Consider the following 18,960-nt stretch of genomic DNA (forward strand, 5'->3'; position numbering starts at 1 on the left):
ATCTATATGTGATAGGTCAGCCAATAACATCTATCCTGCTCTATCATTTTTTTTAGCGCACAGTCAAAATCTCCACCTTCTACAAAAATATCAGTTCTGCTCACTAGAAAATATATTTATACAGCACTAGCAGTGATGATGAACATTGTTGTCATCTTATCAGGAAATATTTGTTTGAGTGAAGTAAATGAAGTCACAATAATGTGGTCAGGATTGATGTAGGCCTAAGAAATACATGACTGTGACTCCAGGGATTTCACTTTCCAGATGTGTGGTTAGGATTTGGTAGCATTCAGTTCAAGTGAAGCAAATATTGCATTTTCTTTTCTTTTGGTTTTCCACTAAATGTTAAGAAACACCTTGCATGAATAAGGTTACTGCAGAGTTTTTCTACATGAAAATAACCCCCCCCCCCCCCCCCCAACCCGATCCATAACAAAGTGCTGCCACAGTCTAAACATAGCATAAAGAAGTTTTTGTCCTGAGTAGTAAATATTGTATTGAAAGACCGGACATTTTCGAGGAAAACAAATTAAATGCTCTGTTAATGAGGATTTTATCGATGTGCTATTATCTTGATGGCACGTTGGCATTACATTCCCCTCAAAAAATAATTGCCGTTGCAGATTAGTTGCAGCCTATATAAAGGTCATTTTAGGGTTGAAATTTAGTGAAAACACAAGGGAAAGCCCAGCAGCCTTACAAGCTTATTAAAAGTTATGTTATACGATTTTTTGTGTGTTTGTGAGTTCCTGCAGTAGAAAAGCTTGTTAGGTAGTTCTTCTAAATCATCCATTTGGGAACTATTCTTAGCTTTTAAAGATGTTGATGAATCCAGCTCCTGGCATCCATATCCACTGGCAGTTAGCCTAATAACAACAGAAACATTATAAAAGCAATACAATTCAAAGACACTAAACAGCAGTTTGCAGCATCTGTTTAAAAAAAAAAAAAAGATTGGTTTGTCAGTAGACATGATTTATGTGTGCCCTGAAGCACTTTTTGTGTGAGACTAATGTCAAAGCAGTGGGGCATTTGAGTGGCCTATGTACCCCTCTGGTCCTCCAACACTGAACCCGCTCAGGTGTTTTTCGGTTTTTGCTCCTGTTCCCCTCGCTGCCAACAGAAACCATGACAGATGACTGGTCTCATTTGCTTAGTGTGTGGAATGAAGAGACTGTTTGTCGATGCTGGAAGTCTTCCACCAGCTTTCAACCTGCCTTCCTGTCACCTCTTCTTTGTTTCCTGGAGTTTCATTTTAGATCTGTCACCAGAGCATCTTTCCTCACCTCCGCTCAGCCCCGTCTGTATTAAGGGCTGTCCCTGCATGATACAGGCAGCTCGTGAAAGTGTATGCTGAAGTTTTTATAAATCTGCATTGTTGTCATTTTAAAGTCCACAGAGGAAGGAGGTCACGGTGGATGGATGGGTCCACAATAGGTCAAAGCACAGGTCTCACAAGTTAGTCTCGAAAGACTTTCATGGTATCGTTACATCATCGAATCTATTATGCACTCTTTACTGTCCATTGTTGTCCATAATTGGCAGTCAACTCTAATAAACAGCATAGAGGACAGTTTTAATTCAGAAAGCAAATGTATCCTGATATGGATGTTTTGACTTATTGAGAAGTAAATGACAGAGGAATTGATCCTTTGACCCTAATGTTTTATATTCAGAGTATTTCTACATGTTAGAAGCTGTAACTTTATTCTTTTCAATATATTTTACATAGTGTGTTTTATGTTATTGGCTGGCTTCAATGACCACAATAAAAGGGAGAGACTAAGAGTAATAGATATGAAAGTACAGCATAAATAATTTCATAAATCATGGACTCTTTTATTAATTTGTACATTTAATTACACCCAATTCCTAAAAAGCAAAAACAGCAGTGGCCAAATTCCTAACTCCAAAACAGCAGTACACAAGCCAGTGGAAGAAAATACAGTGACTATGTCCATCTTTACACAGACTCTATGAAAGAACTCTTGGGGTCACCAAAAATACTATACATATTGAAATAGTCCTGACCACATTCACATCTCTATTAATATTGCATGTAAATGCATATATAAATAGAGGGTTTCGATCATAAATGTCTGACTGAATTTGTTTGAAATACTTGCAAAGGATAGTTTTTAAGTTAATATAAATATAGATGTTGAAAATGCTCCCATGTGTTGACAAGCAACTCTGAGCCTCTGTGACTCATAGCAGAAGCTGTATTTATTGTGAGTATTTTAATGCAGAAAATGAAAAGAGGTTGTATGTAGGCTGTCAGAATAAACTGGCATATAACCACTTGACCGGAGCAATGCATAGCCACATTTAGCAGAGATATGTGGATGCTAACCTTCTGGGAAACAAGGCTACAGGTGCCGACACTGCTAATGTCGGCAACACTCAGCATCTGTGAGTAAACATAATCATGCTGGTTAGCTGTGACCCTGCTTGGTTTGAAAAGATAATGCAACTCAGCATGACAATGATCGTGCAAAATATGCTTCCACTTTACTCTGTTAAAGGCTTTAGAAAGTTAATTTTAATTCAGCTTGAATACTTGTTGCCAAGGCACAAAATGATTATACCCAGATTCAAGCACGACCAGCGTCTTACTTTCAGACTGGTCAGCTAGTCCAAATTTAAATGTTTGTTTAATCAACAGGGATGTTGTTTGCTTCTAACATGCCTAATTTGAAGCATTATCTGGACCATTTAAGATGTTCCGTGTCGTCAGCCTCTCAATTCCATGTCTGCTATGTAACTGTTTTTTAAATACAGAATCATGGAATCAGGTATAAATAAATTCAGTTCAGCTTGCACTGTGCTACAAATCCGGTGAGAAATTGACAACCCTTTTCACAAATTATGAAGGTTTGAACTCAGACAGCATCTGTGGTTTTTAGCCTGTATCATTTTACATGTTAGCAACTCCAAATACAAGCAGCTGGAGTTGTTACCAAATTGCCAGCAAACAAAGTGGAAGCATCATAGCTCTAAGCAGCATCATGAATGGTAAATGGTTGTATTTATATAGCACTTTTATCCAAAGCGCTTTACATGATACATCACATTCACACACACATTCACACACTGATGGCGGAAGCTGACATGTAAGGCGCTAACCACGACCCGCCAGGAGCAATTAGGGGTTAGGTGTCTTTCACAGGGACACCTCGACATGAGCACGACGGGCCGGGGATCGAACCGGCAACCCTCCGGTTGCAAGACGGCCACTCTACCCATGCCCCATGCCGCCCCTATAGTTTTGTTCTGTATGTTTCGCTTTAAGCAGGTGGTGACAAGTTGACATGTTTGCCACTCCCAGTTCACCGTATACGTGCTGAGACTGTTCAGAACTCGACTGCTACTGCTGCTACCAGCTGCTCTCGACATTTGTACATGCTGAAGAATAATGAAGAGACCACTTGTACCAGAGTCAGACAGTAGACTTGGTGCTTGTTAACCTGTGAGCCTGTGGATGTTATTCCAGCTGCCTGCAGAGTTTGTGGAGATTTGCTGCTGCAGTTGAATTAATTGACTACTCTTAGCGGCTGTTCAAATAAATGTATCAGCTTGAGGTTATTTCTCATTTCTGCTACTGTCATGATGCAACAAACATACGAGTTGGTAGATTTTATCCTGTGTTTACTGGAAAAAAAAACACAAGCAGCATGAACACAACTATCACAGTAAATGATGCAATGATTTCATAGTTTATATATCTGCATCCTGCAGCTTAGTATACTGAAAGATGTTTCATACGTTTGTTTTACAGCACTTCCACTCTATACTACCGCATCTCATTAGCATGCCCTGAACTCTTGTGGTTTGACAGATGTGCACTGCATGACTCTCAGAAAAACTAAAAACCTCAAAACTTTACTGTAGCGAATGAAAATGCATCCAGTGCGATGAAACAACTGTCACTGGTCACACTGGTACATATGACGTACAGCAAGTTCGTCTGTGTCTGTCGATAAAATCACTGAGGTAACTATGACAGTGGAACACCTTGATTCACTCTTTTCAAGCCAAACTTTGGTCATACACCTGTCTGAGCCGCTGTGCTGCAGTAGCTAAGTGGAGACTAGAAGCCTCTCTGTGCACAGCTGCTGAGTAGTGTCTAGGGATGCATGTAAGGCTTTCGGGGAACTCAGTAAATTGTAGCTTTAGAAAACAACTGGAGTTATACTCTCCCTCTCTACCACTGCTTGAGTCTCTGCATGCACATCAGTTGTGCTGTAAATTCTCAGCCCATGGGAAAGACTGAGATATGATGCAACAGTCAACATTATGCATTGCATTTATTGCAAGGAGTGCAGCCAAAGCATGACTGGAAATAGTGCCTCTGCTGTTTGACCCTTGACATTCTGATGAAAAAAGCACAATATGTCCAAAAAAACTCATCTGTGCCACGATAGATGTATGGTTGAACCTAAATCATATTCCAGAGGATCTAAAATTAAGATTTTGAAGCAGCGCAGGCAAAGTGAAAATTTGTCTAGAGCTCTGGGCACGAATGAGACCATGCAGATTCAATATGCTATAAATGCTGATTGTAATACATGTCTAGTATGTGATCCTAAACGGATGTAAATGAGAGAATCTGTGGCAAAAATAGCTTAGGTATAAAGTGGGAGAGAGGGTTGCAGATGTGTGTAAAGCTGTTGCTGTGTCTGTCCTCAGAAGCGTGGACAGAGGTGTGGAATGGGATTTTCAGTTCATGATTTCATTATGTTCCATACATAATTTGGCAGGATTGACATTTTGACTGCAGCAAGCGTTTCAGATTACGCGAGTTTGGTCGTGGCCTTTTTCTTTCAGAATACATTTTGCTCGCGGTGAAATTGCATCGGTCTCGTTCACACACATCTATGACTGGAAATTCTGTGGAAGGATTAGTGGTGCAGCGGCTCAGTGATACTTACATTAGAGCTGGATTTTAGTGTGTTCGAATTTCATGGGGGGAACCTCACCAGCTCACGGTTATGAAATGAGCAGTGAACTCTCACAGACACGAGTCTCGGCTGACAAACACATCTGATGACTGACTGAAGGCTGAACTGTAACACTCACATATCATATCTGTCTTTTTCCACAGAGGACCAGATACCCCATGGTTTCCCCACCATAGACATGGGGCCCCAGCTGAAGGTTGTGGAGAGAACTCGTACTGCCACAATGCTGTGTGCAGCCAGCGGAAACCCCGACCCAGAGATCTACTGGTTCAAAGACTTCCTACCTGTGGACATCAGCAGCAGCAACGGCCGCATAAAGCAGCTGCGTTCAGGTAAAGCATTCACCACAGCCTGTTCTATGGCAACTGTTACATTTACGCTTCAGCTGCACTACTTAAAATCTGCAGAACTAATATGGCACAGGTAGAATTGGGTTTAGATTTGGGGGAAGGCATTTACTGTGTATGCACAACATTACACTGATATATGTAGCCTGCCAGTTCAGTTATATTATCAGTCACTAGGGCTGGGTACATACGTAAGTGTATATTTTAATTATGATACTGGAGATATTCATCTAGTGAAACATTAAGGAAGCACAGGAGTCTTATTTTGAAAAACTGCTGCACATTTACTCATTGTACGTTAATTTAGTCATTCCCTTTACACAAATGTAGACATTTATAATATAAATTAATGCAGAAAATGAACAATTACATGCAAAAAAAACAAAACAAAAAAAAAAACATCGCAGTGCAAGAAATTTTCTGGGGGAGGAAATATGAATGTGCCCCCACCCAAATCTACAAAATCTATATAAGTGTCAAACTTGAATTGTTTTAGTGCAAAATGAAATATAGCCGTAGATTACAGGACCAAAAACTGTCAAGTACTCATTCAAATGTCTGGTCCTGTTTATCATTTTGTAAATTTAAACTGATCACAATTTTGTATTCCTTTGCAATTAATTAGTTTTCAAAGTTGTTAATTAATATTTTGTCAATTTATGAATTAACCCTTTGAACCTCAAGCGAATGACTCCACATGCTTTAGATGTTTAACTGGTTACAATCTTTCAGTCTAAAAACGACTTCTTTTTTTTTTTTTACAGTACTCTTCACATCAACTCTAGAAAACCATTTTAACAAGCTTCTTCCAGCAACTTGCTCCTTTGTATACTGTTTGAAACCATGCTGCATTTGTTTTATTGATCAAGCGTGTTCTGTTTTTCTCTCAGTTGCCCCTGACATCTGGTCTCTGCTCTGTGTAAACACAGCCTGCAGTTCACCTATTTATTTTTGGCAGATATTTGAATGAGCTGTAGAATAAACTGATCTTGAGAAAATCTAACAGTCTTAAGCTAAGTTTTAGTTGTTTTTCCAATGAAACTGCGCTTCACAAATGAATCTTTGAAAGACCATCAAAAAACGCTGATGATTCTATCTTTACACTTTCTGGCTGATAAATTGTGCCATTTTTGCATTGTTTATTTATTCAGTTTTAAGATATCATGCCTTTCAAACCCACATGTGGGTTTTGGGGTGCAGAGGGTTAAATAAATCATTTTTGCTACTATTGTTTATAGAACTACACTATCTAACAAAAGAGAGCAAAAACAAGCAAACCGTAAATTGTATTAATATTTAAACTGATTTAAACTGCTCCCAGCCCTAGGGGGTCACACAGTTATTTCATTCAGTCAGGTTTTTTGAAATACAACAGTTTTTGAATTGGGTCTGCTTATCCCAGTTACATGTATCTCTTGGGAAAAAGAAAAACATAGCAGAAAACATTTACAGAATCACACACAAATGCACCCAACAAATGAAAAAAAAAACATATCTAAATGCTACACAGGACACTCGATACCACACTGGTCAAGTATACTACATCAAAAATACCAATGATTAGGCTAATTTGTAAATCAAAATGCAAGAGCTTAAGCTGACTTTCATTTTCAGAAAGTAAAACATGCATTAAGCTCATGATGGAGACAAACGTTTCCTACTTTTAAGAAGCTCACAAATTTCAGTAATTACCTGAGCAGCACCTGTGTGGGAATATTGGTGTGCCAACAGCGCTTAACACACCACAGACGGTGATGAATGTTAAAGCACAGGCAGCCATGGGAAGCCGCTCTGTGAGGAGGGTGCCAGCATCCAGAAGAGCAGATAGGGCATCTTTCTCCACAGAACCAGGCCCAGCAGCTCAGCGCAGAGCTGGATGGCTGCTGGCAGAGTAACCGAGCTCCATGAAACCTGTCAGCTGCCCTTTTTCTCACTTCCTGGGAGAAAATAGGAATGGTTGATGTCTGCCAAAGAAATTGCAAGCACCTACACAACAATGGGATGGCTGTCCAGCTCCAGACTTTCTTGCCAGCTCTTGCAACAATTGTAAGAAGCGCATTTCCCACCACTGAGGGCCCCAGGCCCCTCTCGTGGCTGCTCTGATCTCAACCCTGAGAGGCAGAAAGTCAGGCTGCAGGATATCATTGGCATTAAAGTTCACTCCCAGGATTTAGTACCTTTGGTGGGGAGAGACATGCCATGTATTATTAACCAAACAGCATGGCAATTTGTTTCAATTTGGTTTACAGGGCCCCGTCGTCTCATGCAGTCCCACAGCAGCGCAGCACAGATGGCTTCTTTCCTATATTAAAAAAATCTGAGCTATCCTGTGCCACACACAAGTGAATGTAGCCATCCACTGAGCACTCCAGAGTTATTCGATTTATTTGTTTCAATAGAATTCATTATATAAAGGAGTGATCAGATTTGCTCTTCAATTAGTTAGCCGTATTAAATGACTTTTATCCATTAAACAACTCTGATAGCTTCCTGTTTCAATTTGAGCCCTTTGTTCTTTTTGTTAATAGGAAAACAACTCCCTGTGTTTTCTCAAAGGTTTCCACCGGTTTTTCAAAACTCTACTTTTGCTGCCAGCAATTTTGAGTAAAGCTTGTGTATTAAGGACTGATGGTTTGCTGTACAGAGACTGATTTTCAAGATGGAATCTGATAGTCCAGTGCTTCAACAATGCTGAAGTGAAGCATGAAATTCATTCATCTTCCAGATCTTCAAACACTACAATAAGTGTGTCTTTATACTGGACACAACCACCAGTCTACAGACAACTTCTGAAAACACTGACATCATTCAAGAAAAGTTCCAGTTCACCATGTGTAGGCAAGGTGTGACAATGATGATCACAGCTGAACTACTTTGCAGTAATTGGCTCTTAAAGGGGTTCTCCAGTGATGCAGTATTGTGGTTGCAAAATGTTTGGGGACTCACAAGAGATAGATTTATGAAATAGTGGTCAGAATCAATGTAAACACAGATATATTTTGACTTTTATTCCCTTGTGTGGGTCAAGCATTGTCCTGTCCTTGGACTCTGTTGTATACCATTGGTATTCAGCTTTGCCAAACGTAGAAGTCAATTTCTTGTAGAAAAAACAGCTTTTATTTTACCACCTTTATACATTTTTTTGTTAAAAACATATAGAAAAATGATGATACATTATGTACAGGTCGGTGTCATGAAAAAATAATCGCGTCAGGTGGATCCTACTTGACTTCAGTTTGACCCAGTTGTAGCAGTGATGCAATAAAACCATTCTCAGAACCAGCCTCATCCTGCTCGTATTTGCAGGTCTATACAAGCACTAACTTAAGGCTTTATCTTAGCTGCTTGATTACCTTCTACTGCCCAGCCACCTAGCCATTTTAAATGAGACTAATGAGAATTTGGTCAACTGGGAGCACATCAAACAACTAATTGCCCAGTTGATGTGGACAAAAGATCCCTACAAGAAATCCTGAAGGCAGCATGAAGAGTAATATGTCCACTGTTTGTAACACAGGCTTTGTTTTTGTCATCACTGGGGTTATTTTGTCCTTAGAACGACAGTAGACACCATACAAGTGTGTCCACAGGTTAAGTAGTACTACCAAAAGAAAGAAAACCAATGTATACAATTAGTGCCAGCCCTCTTTAAGAGCCAATCACTTAATCTGATGGGATTTGGTTTTTGGTTTAGTTTTATTTGTTCTATGTTTAACTGGAGCATCTTGCACCACACACTAACGGTTTGGTACACACCTCATGCAGACCTGCAGCGATATTCTCCATTGAAATATGAAGGTCACGTCTGTTGATACGTCCTTTCTTGATGGACACTGCTACAGAGAAAAGTCCCTCCAATCCAGACATTGTGAAAATATAATAAAGTGCTATTATTTTTCGCAATGAAACCCTGAAATCTGTCATGACACTGTGCTAAAGTGGTGTCTAGCTGTCAGACAGCTGTGGGGGGAAGTCATGACAGGTCTCAGCGTTGCCCAGTCCCGCCCTCTGGAAGCTGCTGATGTCCCCCTTATCAGACCCCAGGGGCCACACAGCTTCCAGGGCTCCCCTTCTGCTATCTCTCACCTATCTGATGGCTTGGTTTATTATCCAGATCACTGGCGTCTGCATAGTAACCATCCCTCTCTTTACCCTCTGCTGCATATGACCTGATATGCCCAAATGGTCCCAGTTACTCACACCAGTAAAATACGACACCAAAGGAGAAATGTTGCTACTGTGCTACTGGAGTGATCAGCACTTATCTTATTTTTCTGTGATTAGAATGTGTTTTTGAAATGACAGCAAGTTGGAATTTTAATAACTTATAATTATATCTTTCCTGTCGTTGGCAAGCTACAGGAGGTGAAGTTTTGTCTTACAGCCACAGAGCTCTCCTGGATAACCTTGCAACCCTGCAGTATTATGCTGTAGACAACAGCTTTTAATTATTTTAACTTTACTTCAAAACAATTTATCTGTATTTATCCTGCTAGTGTGATGGACAGATTTAAATACTGTGAAACCCACAAGCCTGAACAGATGTTGCTATGGATAAGTGCTTGAACTTTTTTTTTTTGGGGGGGGGGAAGCAATATAGTAGCACAGTTGATGATCTTTTATACTGATGACTCAAAAAGGAGCTTTCCTGAGCTGTAGATTTAAAATGAATTGAGGACATTTACCTTCAGAGCTAGGGGACACCAAAATAGGTTCTCCCTCCCAGTCTGTGTAAATGACAGATAGATTCAGAGGTTGTCACCATTGCCAGCTGACCTTTTTGGCTTGATAATATTGTTTTATGTTTAAAACCTCTAAATTATAGACTTCAGGATCCCAGATTTTAAGACAAAAGTCATTAGACAATATCTAGTATTGTCAGACATGAGTTACTTCTTTAATGCCACGAAACATTATGATTTTTGTCCAAAACCAACACTTTGTGATAATTACAATGCCTAAGTGAGTGCCCAGTGATTAATGCAAGATCTACTTGTGAGCTTAATTTGTAATTTTTGAAGTGATCAAGCCAGTTTCACAGTAATTTTAAGTTAGCTTGATGATCCAACTTGTTTTGGACCCTGTGGTTTGAACTAATGCTGGGGTCAGACTACAGGAGTTTTAATATCCAATCAGATTTTGAAGTCTGGTTACATCAGGTTTATAAGGAGAAACTTCACAGATTTTCTTCTCTCATATGGTACACATGTAAACACCACAAAACTAGTAAAATATTGGGACATCACACACTACAGGTTATTTTTTAGATGCTTATGTCGGATGAAGTGGTCAGATCACCATCTTAGGTGATATCATAGCAAAACAGATGTAAACAAAATGGAGACTGAGGTGCCGCACCTCACTTTAAAGCTAATGATATGTTGCAGTCAGGCGAAGCAAGTCTGGATAAGAACACGGTTGGGAAGATGCCATCAACATAGCTTGTCTCTTCTTCAGCAAGATCTGGAGGTGTGATTTTAACTATCAATTTTATATTTGTAGCTAGCATTAGCCTCAAGGCCTTGAATCTCCTCCATTGCCTAGCAACACCATCTGCTGCTCTGGGCAGTTGCAAGGTAATCATCCAGATTAATCTCGTAAATATCAAACATGTTTGATTTTAATCAGGGTGTCCCCACTGAGTCTGCAAGCAGTTTGGGAGGCTCAGTACTGGACCTGTAAACGCCTCACATCACCAAATAATCTGGGCCAAACATCGGTTCAGATAAATATCCCAAAACAGATTTCTCCAGCTGTAGAGGGGTGAAACATGGGGTAAATCAGCCTGAAACTCCTGTAGTCTGAGTTTAGCACAAGGGAGGACCTAGTGCACAAGGAATCCAAATAAATCTTGGATTATGCTTGGGGTAATTCTAACTTATTTTGTTTATCATATAAAAATAGTAGAAGTTAAAATTGCAAAGTCAAATTGGTACAAATAGAATTTTGATACATCCCTCAGGTTGTTCAGCCGTAAATAGCCCACAGAGAAAAACATTGGTAAAAGTTTATACGACTCAAATAAGGTGACAACTGCTATAAAAATACTTCTATAGTATGCTAATATAGCATGCAAATTTTGGAGCTTAATGGTAGAGTTTTCCACCACTGAAGCAGCAACATCACCAACTATTTCAGGGCACAAGTACATGTTTCTTTGAATTGCATCAGAAGGAGAGCTGCCAGCATGTGTCCTTATCTGCCTTGTTGCGGAAGAACGTAGGAGGAACAAAAAAACACATACCTTTGGGTTGTAACCAAAACAGGTCTGTAGTTGGTGAAGGAGGGTCAACTGCTTGATAGTCAGGGGCTTTCAGAGGGGAAAAGAAGCAGGTGTGGGGCTTGATGATGAGAAGTTTTATGCTCAGGATTCCAGCTCTGTGGAGGAAATAGCCAGGTGTATAATGCAAATAAGCACTGTGTTACAGTAAATAACCGGATACACAAATGACAGTCTCTGTTTCTCTGCCTTCTATTTATACTAATGGTTATCTCTAATCTTATTTGCATTCAAATTACCTCACAGGTGGTACACCAATAAGAGGTAAGAATGCTGGGTACTGAAAACATCCACTCACCCTCCGCCCCTCCTCACTACCTCACACTGCCCCCGTCGCCTTCATCCTCCTCCTCCTGCCACCTCAGTGTGTCCCCATTTCCTGTCCTCTGTCGTTGTTGCCTGCTCCGACACTTTCTCTGCCTTCAGCACATAACCGGTCAGAGGTTGTCACTAATAATAGTTTACTTCAGCAGCTTCCAAACAGATGCTACGGCTGGTTTATAGGCAGCAGTGGCTAATGAAAGTCCCAGCCACCCAAAATCATGTTGGCTCTGTTCACACTCAGCATGTTTGGTGCAGTTTAAGAGTTTCAGTTGGTCAAACACATCCATTCAACTCAGAAACATGGTCTCTGGTTTATTTCTAAATATTGACTTCAAAGCAGAATTATTATTTATTAGCCTTTTTGATTCAATGTAGTGCATTAAGCTTATCTAACATCACTTATCATCAGGGATGGTAATAATTAATTGGTCATTTGTTAAAAATTTAATCGATTTAAAATATATTAACTGAGAAGAAAGAAGCTGAGGGACAAACATGTCAGAAAATGCGCTGTTGATTTAATATCTAACCTAGCAGTGGTAGTTGGAGCTACTTACTGTTTAATGAGATAGAGTTACAGATGTGTGTGCTGGCTGCCTGTAAAGGTCCATAAAGCCAGCCCACCTCCCAGCGTCCCGCCATGGTTCTCTGCCGTAAACCGGTGCATTACTCCTTCTGGGTTGCGGGTAGACACTCCTCCAAACGACTGAGTTTCCTGGGATCATGTTCACATTGGTGGGAAAATGGAGCGTGACGTGGACAGACAGGTCGGTGCAGTGTCAGCTGTAATGCACGCTTTGTGTCAGACTGTTGTTGAAAAGAGGAAGCCAGAAAACAAAGCTCAATTTAAAAGTCAATATAACTCTCACCTACAATAATGAGCTGTAGTTAGTGACCAAAAGAGGGAAATTGCAGATATACGTACATATGAAGATAAATATAAATGAGTTTCCGCTGTAGAATGACTAGGCTCAACCTTACAGATAGAATGAGGGAGTAGAGTCACTGCTTCTTCATGTCAAAAGGAGCCAGCTGAGGTGGCTCAACATTTAATGAGGATGCCTCATTTCTTTGGAGATTTCGAGTAGAGTCGCTCTAGGAATTACATGCCACATCTGGCCAGGGACACTTCTGGATCGCTGAAGAGGAACTGGAAAATGTTGTTGGGGAGAGAGATCTCTACAATGTCCAGCTGAGCCTGCTGCCACCAAGACTCAACTTTGCAGCATTACATTTGGAAAAATGTGTCTGGCGGCTGTGTGGTTTAGGTAACTACCTGAGGCTCACGCTATCATTAAACTAGGATTTTTAGCATTAACGTGTTGACGTTAGGGTCTTTTTGTCTATCAGCAGATAGCAGCTATAGGTACTAATGCTGCTTACATTTTTTGAACTGACAAAGTTGCTGCAACAGTATTTGTGGACATTTGCTCTTGCTAAGCACCTTGTTTCCACTCGCTGGAGTAATGGTAACAACACTGAACAAGTTACTGCATCATATAGATAAGATATTAAACCATCGTGAAGTGATTAATAATGTCACAGGATTGCTGCTCATTTGTTGTGTTTATTACCTTGGATTTTGTCAGGCCAGTCATTGAACGTCATTCTTAAAGCCGTTATTTTTTTCGACTTGTAATTTAATCTAGTAGTTACTGTTGTTTAAATTCCTAATGTAATTGAAACGATTTTGCGGTGAACATTGATTGCTAGTGGATACAAACAGCTTTGTCAGTAGATGGAAAAGCATCCACTGTGTCCGTTCATTTCAACAATTAATCAGCAATGTTGATTGTTAATGTGGTCGACAATAGGCTAAGAAAATTGTTTAAAACTGTTATCCCTATTTACCACACACACTCAGGTCCCTTCACAGTGTAAATGCAGCACAGAAAACACAGTGAAACCCATGTTAACAAACTGCTGTTGCATTAAACCACACAGCTATTTGATCTATTTTCCATGGTATCAGAACCAAAGCGAGAATATGACATTGGTGTGCAGAGATTGTCATTGATCCATGCGCACAGTGAATCCATATTTCAAACAGCGCCTTGCAGCTATTATTTATCACACAAAATAAATGAAGAATGGCTTCTATCATTGTCTGAAAAAGAGCCTTCAAGTGCTATGAAATGTATTTTTGATGTCACCGTAAACATGATTGTACAGACAGGTAGCCAAGTCTGGGTCAAGTCTGTGAATGAGTTATTTTTTTCTAGCTGGTATGGCCTCTGGTTGCTTTCTAGAGATAAACAAACAAATACATTACAGAGATAGTTTTGTCTTAGTTGAAATTTATGTTATTTTCACATAAGATCATATGCTTTCCCTGGCAGCTCATTGCAAGACTTTGCAGACTGACAACATTATCAGTGCAATATGGATTTATTAATCTGTAAATAATTTTCACAATTCATTGAAATGGTGGAAACTGTTGATCAGATCAAACCCAAGGATGACATCCTCAAAAGTCTTGTTTTATCTAGGACACAAAGCTGTTCAGTTTCCCGTCTTGAAATAGTAAAGAAACCAGGCAAATTCCACATCTACCTAACTGCTATTGCATAATTTAGACTGCTTTTTTTAAAAAATATATTCAAACTAAATAATTATTTATCCAAACAGTAGGCAGCTAATCAGCTTGCAGCTCTAAACAAACTTCTAAAATACATTATGCTGACACAAGAACACCTCCTTGTCACTTCAGTATATGAGTATAATCCCAACACTTACATGCTGAAAACACCATGTTACTATTTTACCATATGCTTTTCTTACATAAGTACAGATTAGCTGTACAGGTTGCTTTGATCAGCATATTTCAGGATTCGAAATGACAATTTTAAATACACTCTTGGAGGCTTTCTTGATGACCATCCTATCCAGCCCTAAGTAGCCATGGATCACTGATCTCATCTATGTCTTTCTGCACAGACGCACATATATACACATTTAATACCGACATAGCCTTGGATCTGCTTTCTGTCCAGTTGTTTGGTTGTAATTTTGGCCTCATCAAACTGAACTAAAAGAACAAACTGCACCAAACCTTTTAAAGAAACCAAACTGTGAACACTGCTGCACGCTTCTATCGGCTTCTTTGAGACTTTTGGCTAGCATAAATGTGTTGTATAAGCATCAGATATACTGTAACATCCAATTCCTCTGTACTTAAAGGATTCTGGTAAGCTTCAAACTGCTGTATTTTCCATTAATGTGGCTTTTGTGGTTTTAAGTGTCACAAAAACTTTGTGTCCTTCCACTCTGTTAGAGACATTCGGTGAAATTAGCGATGAACAGTCAGCATGAGCTCCCTGCAGCTTTCCAAAGAAGTCTGATTTTTGCATGAATAATTTTAAACATTTATTTGAGTCTGACTAATGAGTAACAAAAATTAGCTACCTAAAATGGACATTTTGAACACTGTATTATTTTTAAATGATCACATGGAAAGCTGAGTGATCAGTTTGTCTCCTCTCTCTAGTTGTAATTCCACAGCTGGGATTCTTCTCATCAGTAGACACATAGGTATTATTCCAGGTGAGATTGAGCGCAGGAACACCACCAGTTTCCCAAAGTATACTGTCTGTATGGAAATCCTATTATTTTTCTGCTTCCATCCCTCAGTGAAAGTCAGACCCACACATGGAAATTAACTGGTGGATGTCAGTGGTTAGGTCAGACAGCAGCTATCCTCGGATGGAGATCCCTAATGCATTTTACTAAACATTCATTCCATATGGCTAATTTCTGTGTTCAACTGCAGTCAGACTTAAAAACAATGACAAAAATGGTTTGTCTTTTTTTCTAAAAGCTGCAGGGAGCTTATGTTAATTGACTCGCTAAACTCTGCTTCCCCAAATCTCTAAGAAGGAGGCAAAGAATGCAAAATTGGTGTGACGCTTCGAACTACAATAGCCACATTAATAGGAAGTACAGTAGGTTGAAATAACTTGAACTCTCCTTTAAACATAACGCACAGAGTGTCCTGTCTTAGATTCCAATGTCTGGGTCTTGACAGTGAGCGTGTAAGCATATATGATAACTTACAACATGCATAATTCGTAAGCTACCAGCTGTGTGCCATTAAAATGGATAGGTTCGACTGCAGAGGAAGGGAACACGCGCTCCATTATTAAAGACTCAAAGCCTGAAGGGCAAAAGAAGTTCCAATCGCAGATTGTTTTGGGCTTCAATTTTTTAATGTCTAAGAAGTGTTGCCTTGTCTAGAAGCACCGATTAGCCTTTTTCATACCACAATGTCAAAGCAAACATTTGTCTGCTTTGTCTGCAGAAGACAATGAAGAATTTTTGAAAGGGCTCTGCCATATAGAGATGTTGAATGAACAATGACATTAATATAACAAAAATGGAAATAGAGGAAGAGATTCCACGGTCCACAATCGCGTAAGAATTGGTCTCCTGGAAGGACGCTCAATGGGAGATAAAATGAAAATAGCCACACAGTTCTCTCATTATCCTTTTGACATGATGTTTTGTGAGATGTAGGAGAAAGACTTTCCTACATAGCGTGTGTGTGTGTGTGTGAGAGAGAGAGAGACAGAGAGTTAAAGGACATACGTCGCAAGCAGAATGTCCTTGCTGACTGCATCCCACATGGAGGTTGCTCCTCCTCCACCTCTGGAGTCACCGCCTGCACCAGATCCACCAGGGATGTGGGTTTACGTACATTATCTCAACCATTATCTTAAACTAGCTTGTGTTACAAATCCATCTCATGATGCATTTCAGGATTGTATTCTGAAATATGTACGTTTTCAACATTTTGTCATATTTTCTACTGTCCACTGCTACACTGCATGATATATGTCACATTCACAGTCAATATGTAATGTTGCACAATTACAAAAGAAGTATTCTTGCTTTTGATCTCAAACCTAACCTCTCCAATGACAGATGATGGTTACATGTTTGTTTAAATGCAATGAAATTGTTCCGGTTCATGGTGTCAGGTAAGTATTGTTTGTTTTTAGAACAGCTTAGGGTTTGGGGAGACAGGGCTTAACCAAAGGAAACACAAGAAAATAGACAGTATTACTTGTGGCATTGACCAGCCAGGGTTTTTAGGATTATCACTGATAATTTGTGACTTTATCTTATATAAACAAGAATTCCATGTTTCTGTTTTCATGTTCTTTGCATCTCCTTGGAAAAACAGCTAAAGGTATTAAGAATAAGTACTCTCTGCAACAGTTTCTGATGTGTTCAAGAACCTGAAGGTCTTTTGATTGTCATTCAGAGTGAACAGTCACTGGGGAATCTCATAATGTGGTAATCAATTTTGAAATGGAGCTGCCAGAATAACAGGAAATTAGTCTTTATGGCCCAATTTGATTAGCAGTACAATGACTCATTTGGACTTTAAAGTGAATGCCTCCAACCCCCCAATAAATAAATAAATATACAGTTTTGGTCCCAAAATAAGTCCATATATATTGACCAACAAGTCAAACATTCTACGGCAGTGGTTGTGGCTCAGTGAACCAATCTTTTTTTAGCTGTGGATTCATACACGTGTAGTCTGTAGGGACTTTTTTAGGACAGAAATGATTCACTAAATTGCCTGTAGTAATTGTTATGAAGAGGCACATCACCCAGCATAATAACTAGAAACATTTAGTATACTTATAAACTTATCCTGTATCTTTTGCTCCTCTCTCAGAACTGGAGCCACACTGTTCTCATTCGATTAGCATTTGGCAAATGTTTACTGTAGGAAATTGCAAGTTGTTCTAGGGCAGCCTGAAAGCCTGAACCTTTGTGCCCTGAAAAATTGCTGTGCGGGTCTTGACACTGATTGGTTAAACTCAGCCAAGACAACAAGCACTCTTTTTATGCCCTTACACTGCCCTCGTTGGGTAACATTTTTTCTCAAACACTGCCATCAAAACTGTAAAATCACTATATATGCTATCACAACTTTTCCCCATTGTTCTATTTACTTAGTGATGGTAGAACTGGAGTTGCATCCAGTAACTGCTGTAATTTTATTGTTTTACAGTGAAAGCTGTCAGATCCTACACTGCAATGGAAATAGAAAGACTGTAAGGTCTAATTATGAGTCATTCCTGTAAATATTCACACTCTCAGGCCCTCCCTGGTTACCTCCCGTGGAACAGCCCGAGCTCACGAGGATTCGTGAAACTGTCACGTAAATTTTTGTTTCGGTTTCGTGCGCACCAACGCGATTTCGTCATGTTTTTTGTGCCGCTCACAACGAAATGCACACCAATGTATTTTAAACGGCGGACTTTTCGTGCCACTCAGAACGTATTTCAAACGAATGGGTATATTATATTTTTAATGTGAAACCGTTGCGAATCCAACGCTATATTTTGCATTACATCATCCCTAACCATAACCCTAACCATAACCCGGTGGTACACTTACCAATTTGCATAGGAATTTAAAGAATGTCCAAAGGGTGCAAACGCGATTCTAAGAATGTCCGACGGCTGCAAACGCGATTACACAAACAGTATACGCCGATGGACAGCTTAGATTGTCATGAATCCGCCGGTATAAACCACTTTCAGATGTGATTACCACAGCGGGTTTCGTTGTGAGCAACACGAAAAACATTTCGTTGTGAGCGGCACGAAAAACATGACAAAATCGTGTTGGTGCGCACGAAACCGAAACAAAAATTTACGTGACAGTTTTACGAATCCTCGTGAGACCGGGTTGCGTGGAAAGGTGCCTATTGATAGTAACCTTGTTTCCATCTAAGTGAATTTGAGACTTTTAAAATATCACAAGAAAATTCAAGAAAGGGAAATGCAGTGGTCTATGTAGTGTTGTCAGAAGAGGACAGTCTAGGCTACTTTAAGAAAGGCTACGATAAATGGAGCAGAAGAAGGCACAAACAAACCTAGTTGTTTGCCAACCTCTAATAGACCTCAAAGGAGAAGGAACAAACACAAGTTTAACCATCTATGATAAAAATAGAACGAGGTCTTCAGGAAATTTGTTTAATTGGGAAGGTTGCAATTCTTCTTTCATGTCAGTTGATGTTGGTTAT

General features: G+C 39.6%; 2 protein-coding genes across 16 annotated transcripts in view; one reads left to right on the forward strand and one right to left on the reverse strand.

Annotated features, from left to right (window-relative positions):
• agxta (alanine--glyoxylate and serine--pyruvate aminotransferase a) overlaps positions 1-18,960 on the reverse strand; it is a 491,885-nt gene that overhangs the window by 223,806 nt on the left and 249,119 nt on the right. The gene's annotated exons all lie outside the window — the stretch shown is intronic.
• The window catches only part of ptprfa (protein tyrosine phosphatase receptor type Fa), a 396,740-nt gene that overhangs the window by 199,149 nt on the left and 178,631 nt on the right, over positions 1-18,960 (forward strand). For 9 of the 15 annotated variants that reach the window (XM_022191302.2, XM_022191308.2, XM_051947512.1 and 6 more), the window contains exons 5-6: positions 5,108-5,296; positions 11,838-11,855. In XM_022191302.2, coding sequence (XP_022046994.2) covers positions 5,108-5,296; positions 11,838-11,855 — 207 coding nt within the window. The remainder of the gene's footprint in view (positions 1-5,107; positions 5,297-11,837; positions 11,856-18,960) is intronic. The other 6 variants (XM_051947515.1, XM_022191305.2, XM_022191307.2 and 3 more) reach the window with 1 other exon arrangement.

This window comes from Acanthochromis polyacanthus, chromosome 4 (assembly GCF_021347895.1).
Source record: "Acanthochromis polyacanthus isolate Apoly-LR-REF ecotype Palm Island chromosome 4, KAUST_Apoly_ChrSc, whole genome shotgun sequence".
Taxonomy (NCBI): Eukaryota; Metazoa; Chordata; class Actinopteri; family Pomacentridae; genus Acanthochromis; species Acanthochromis polyacanthus.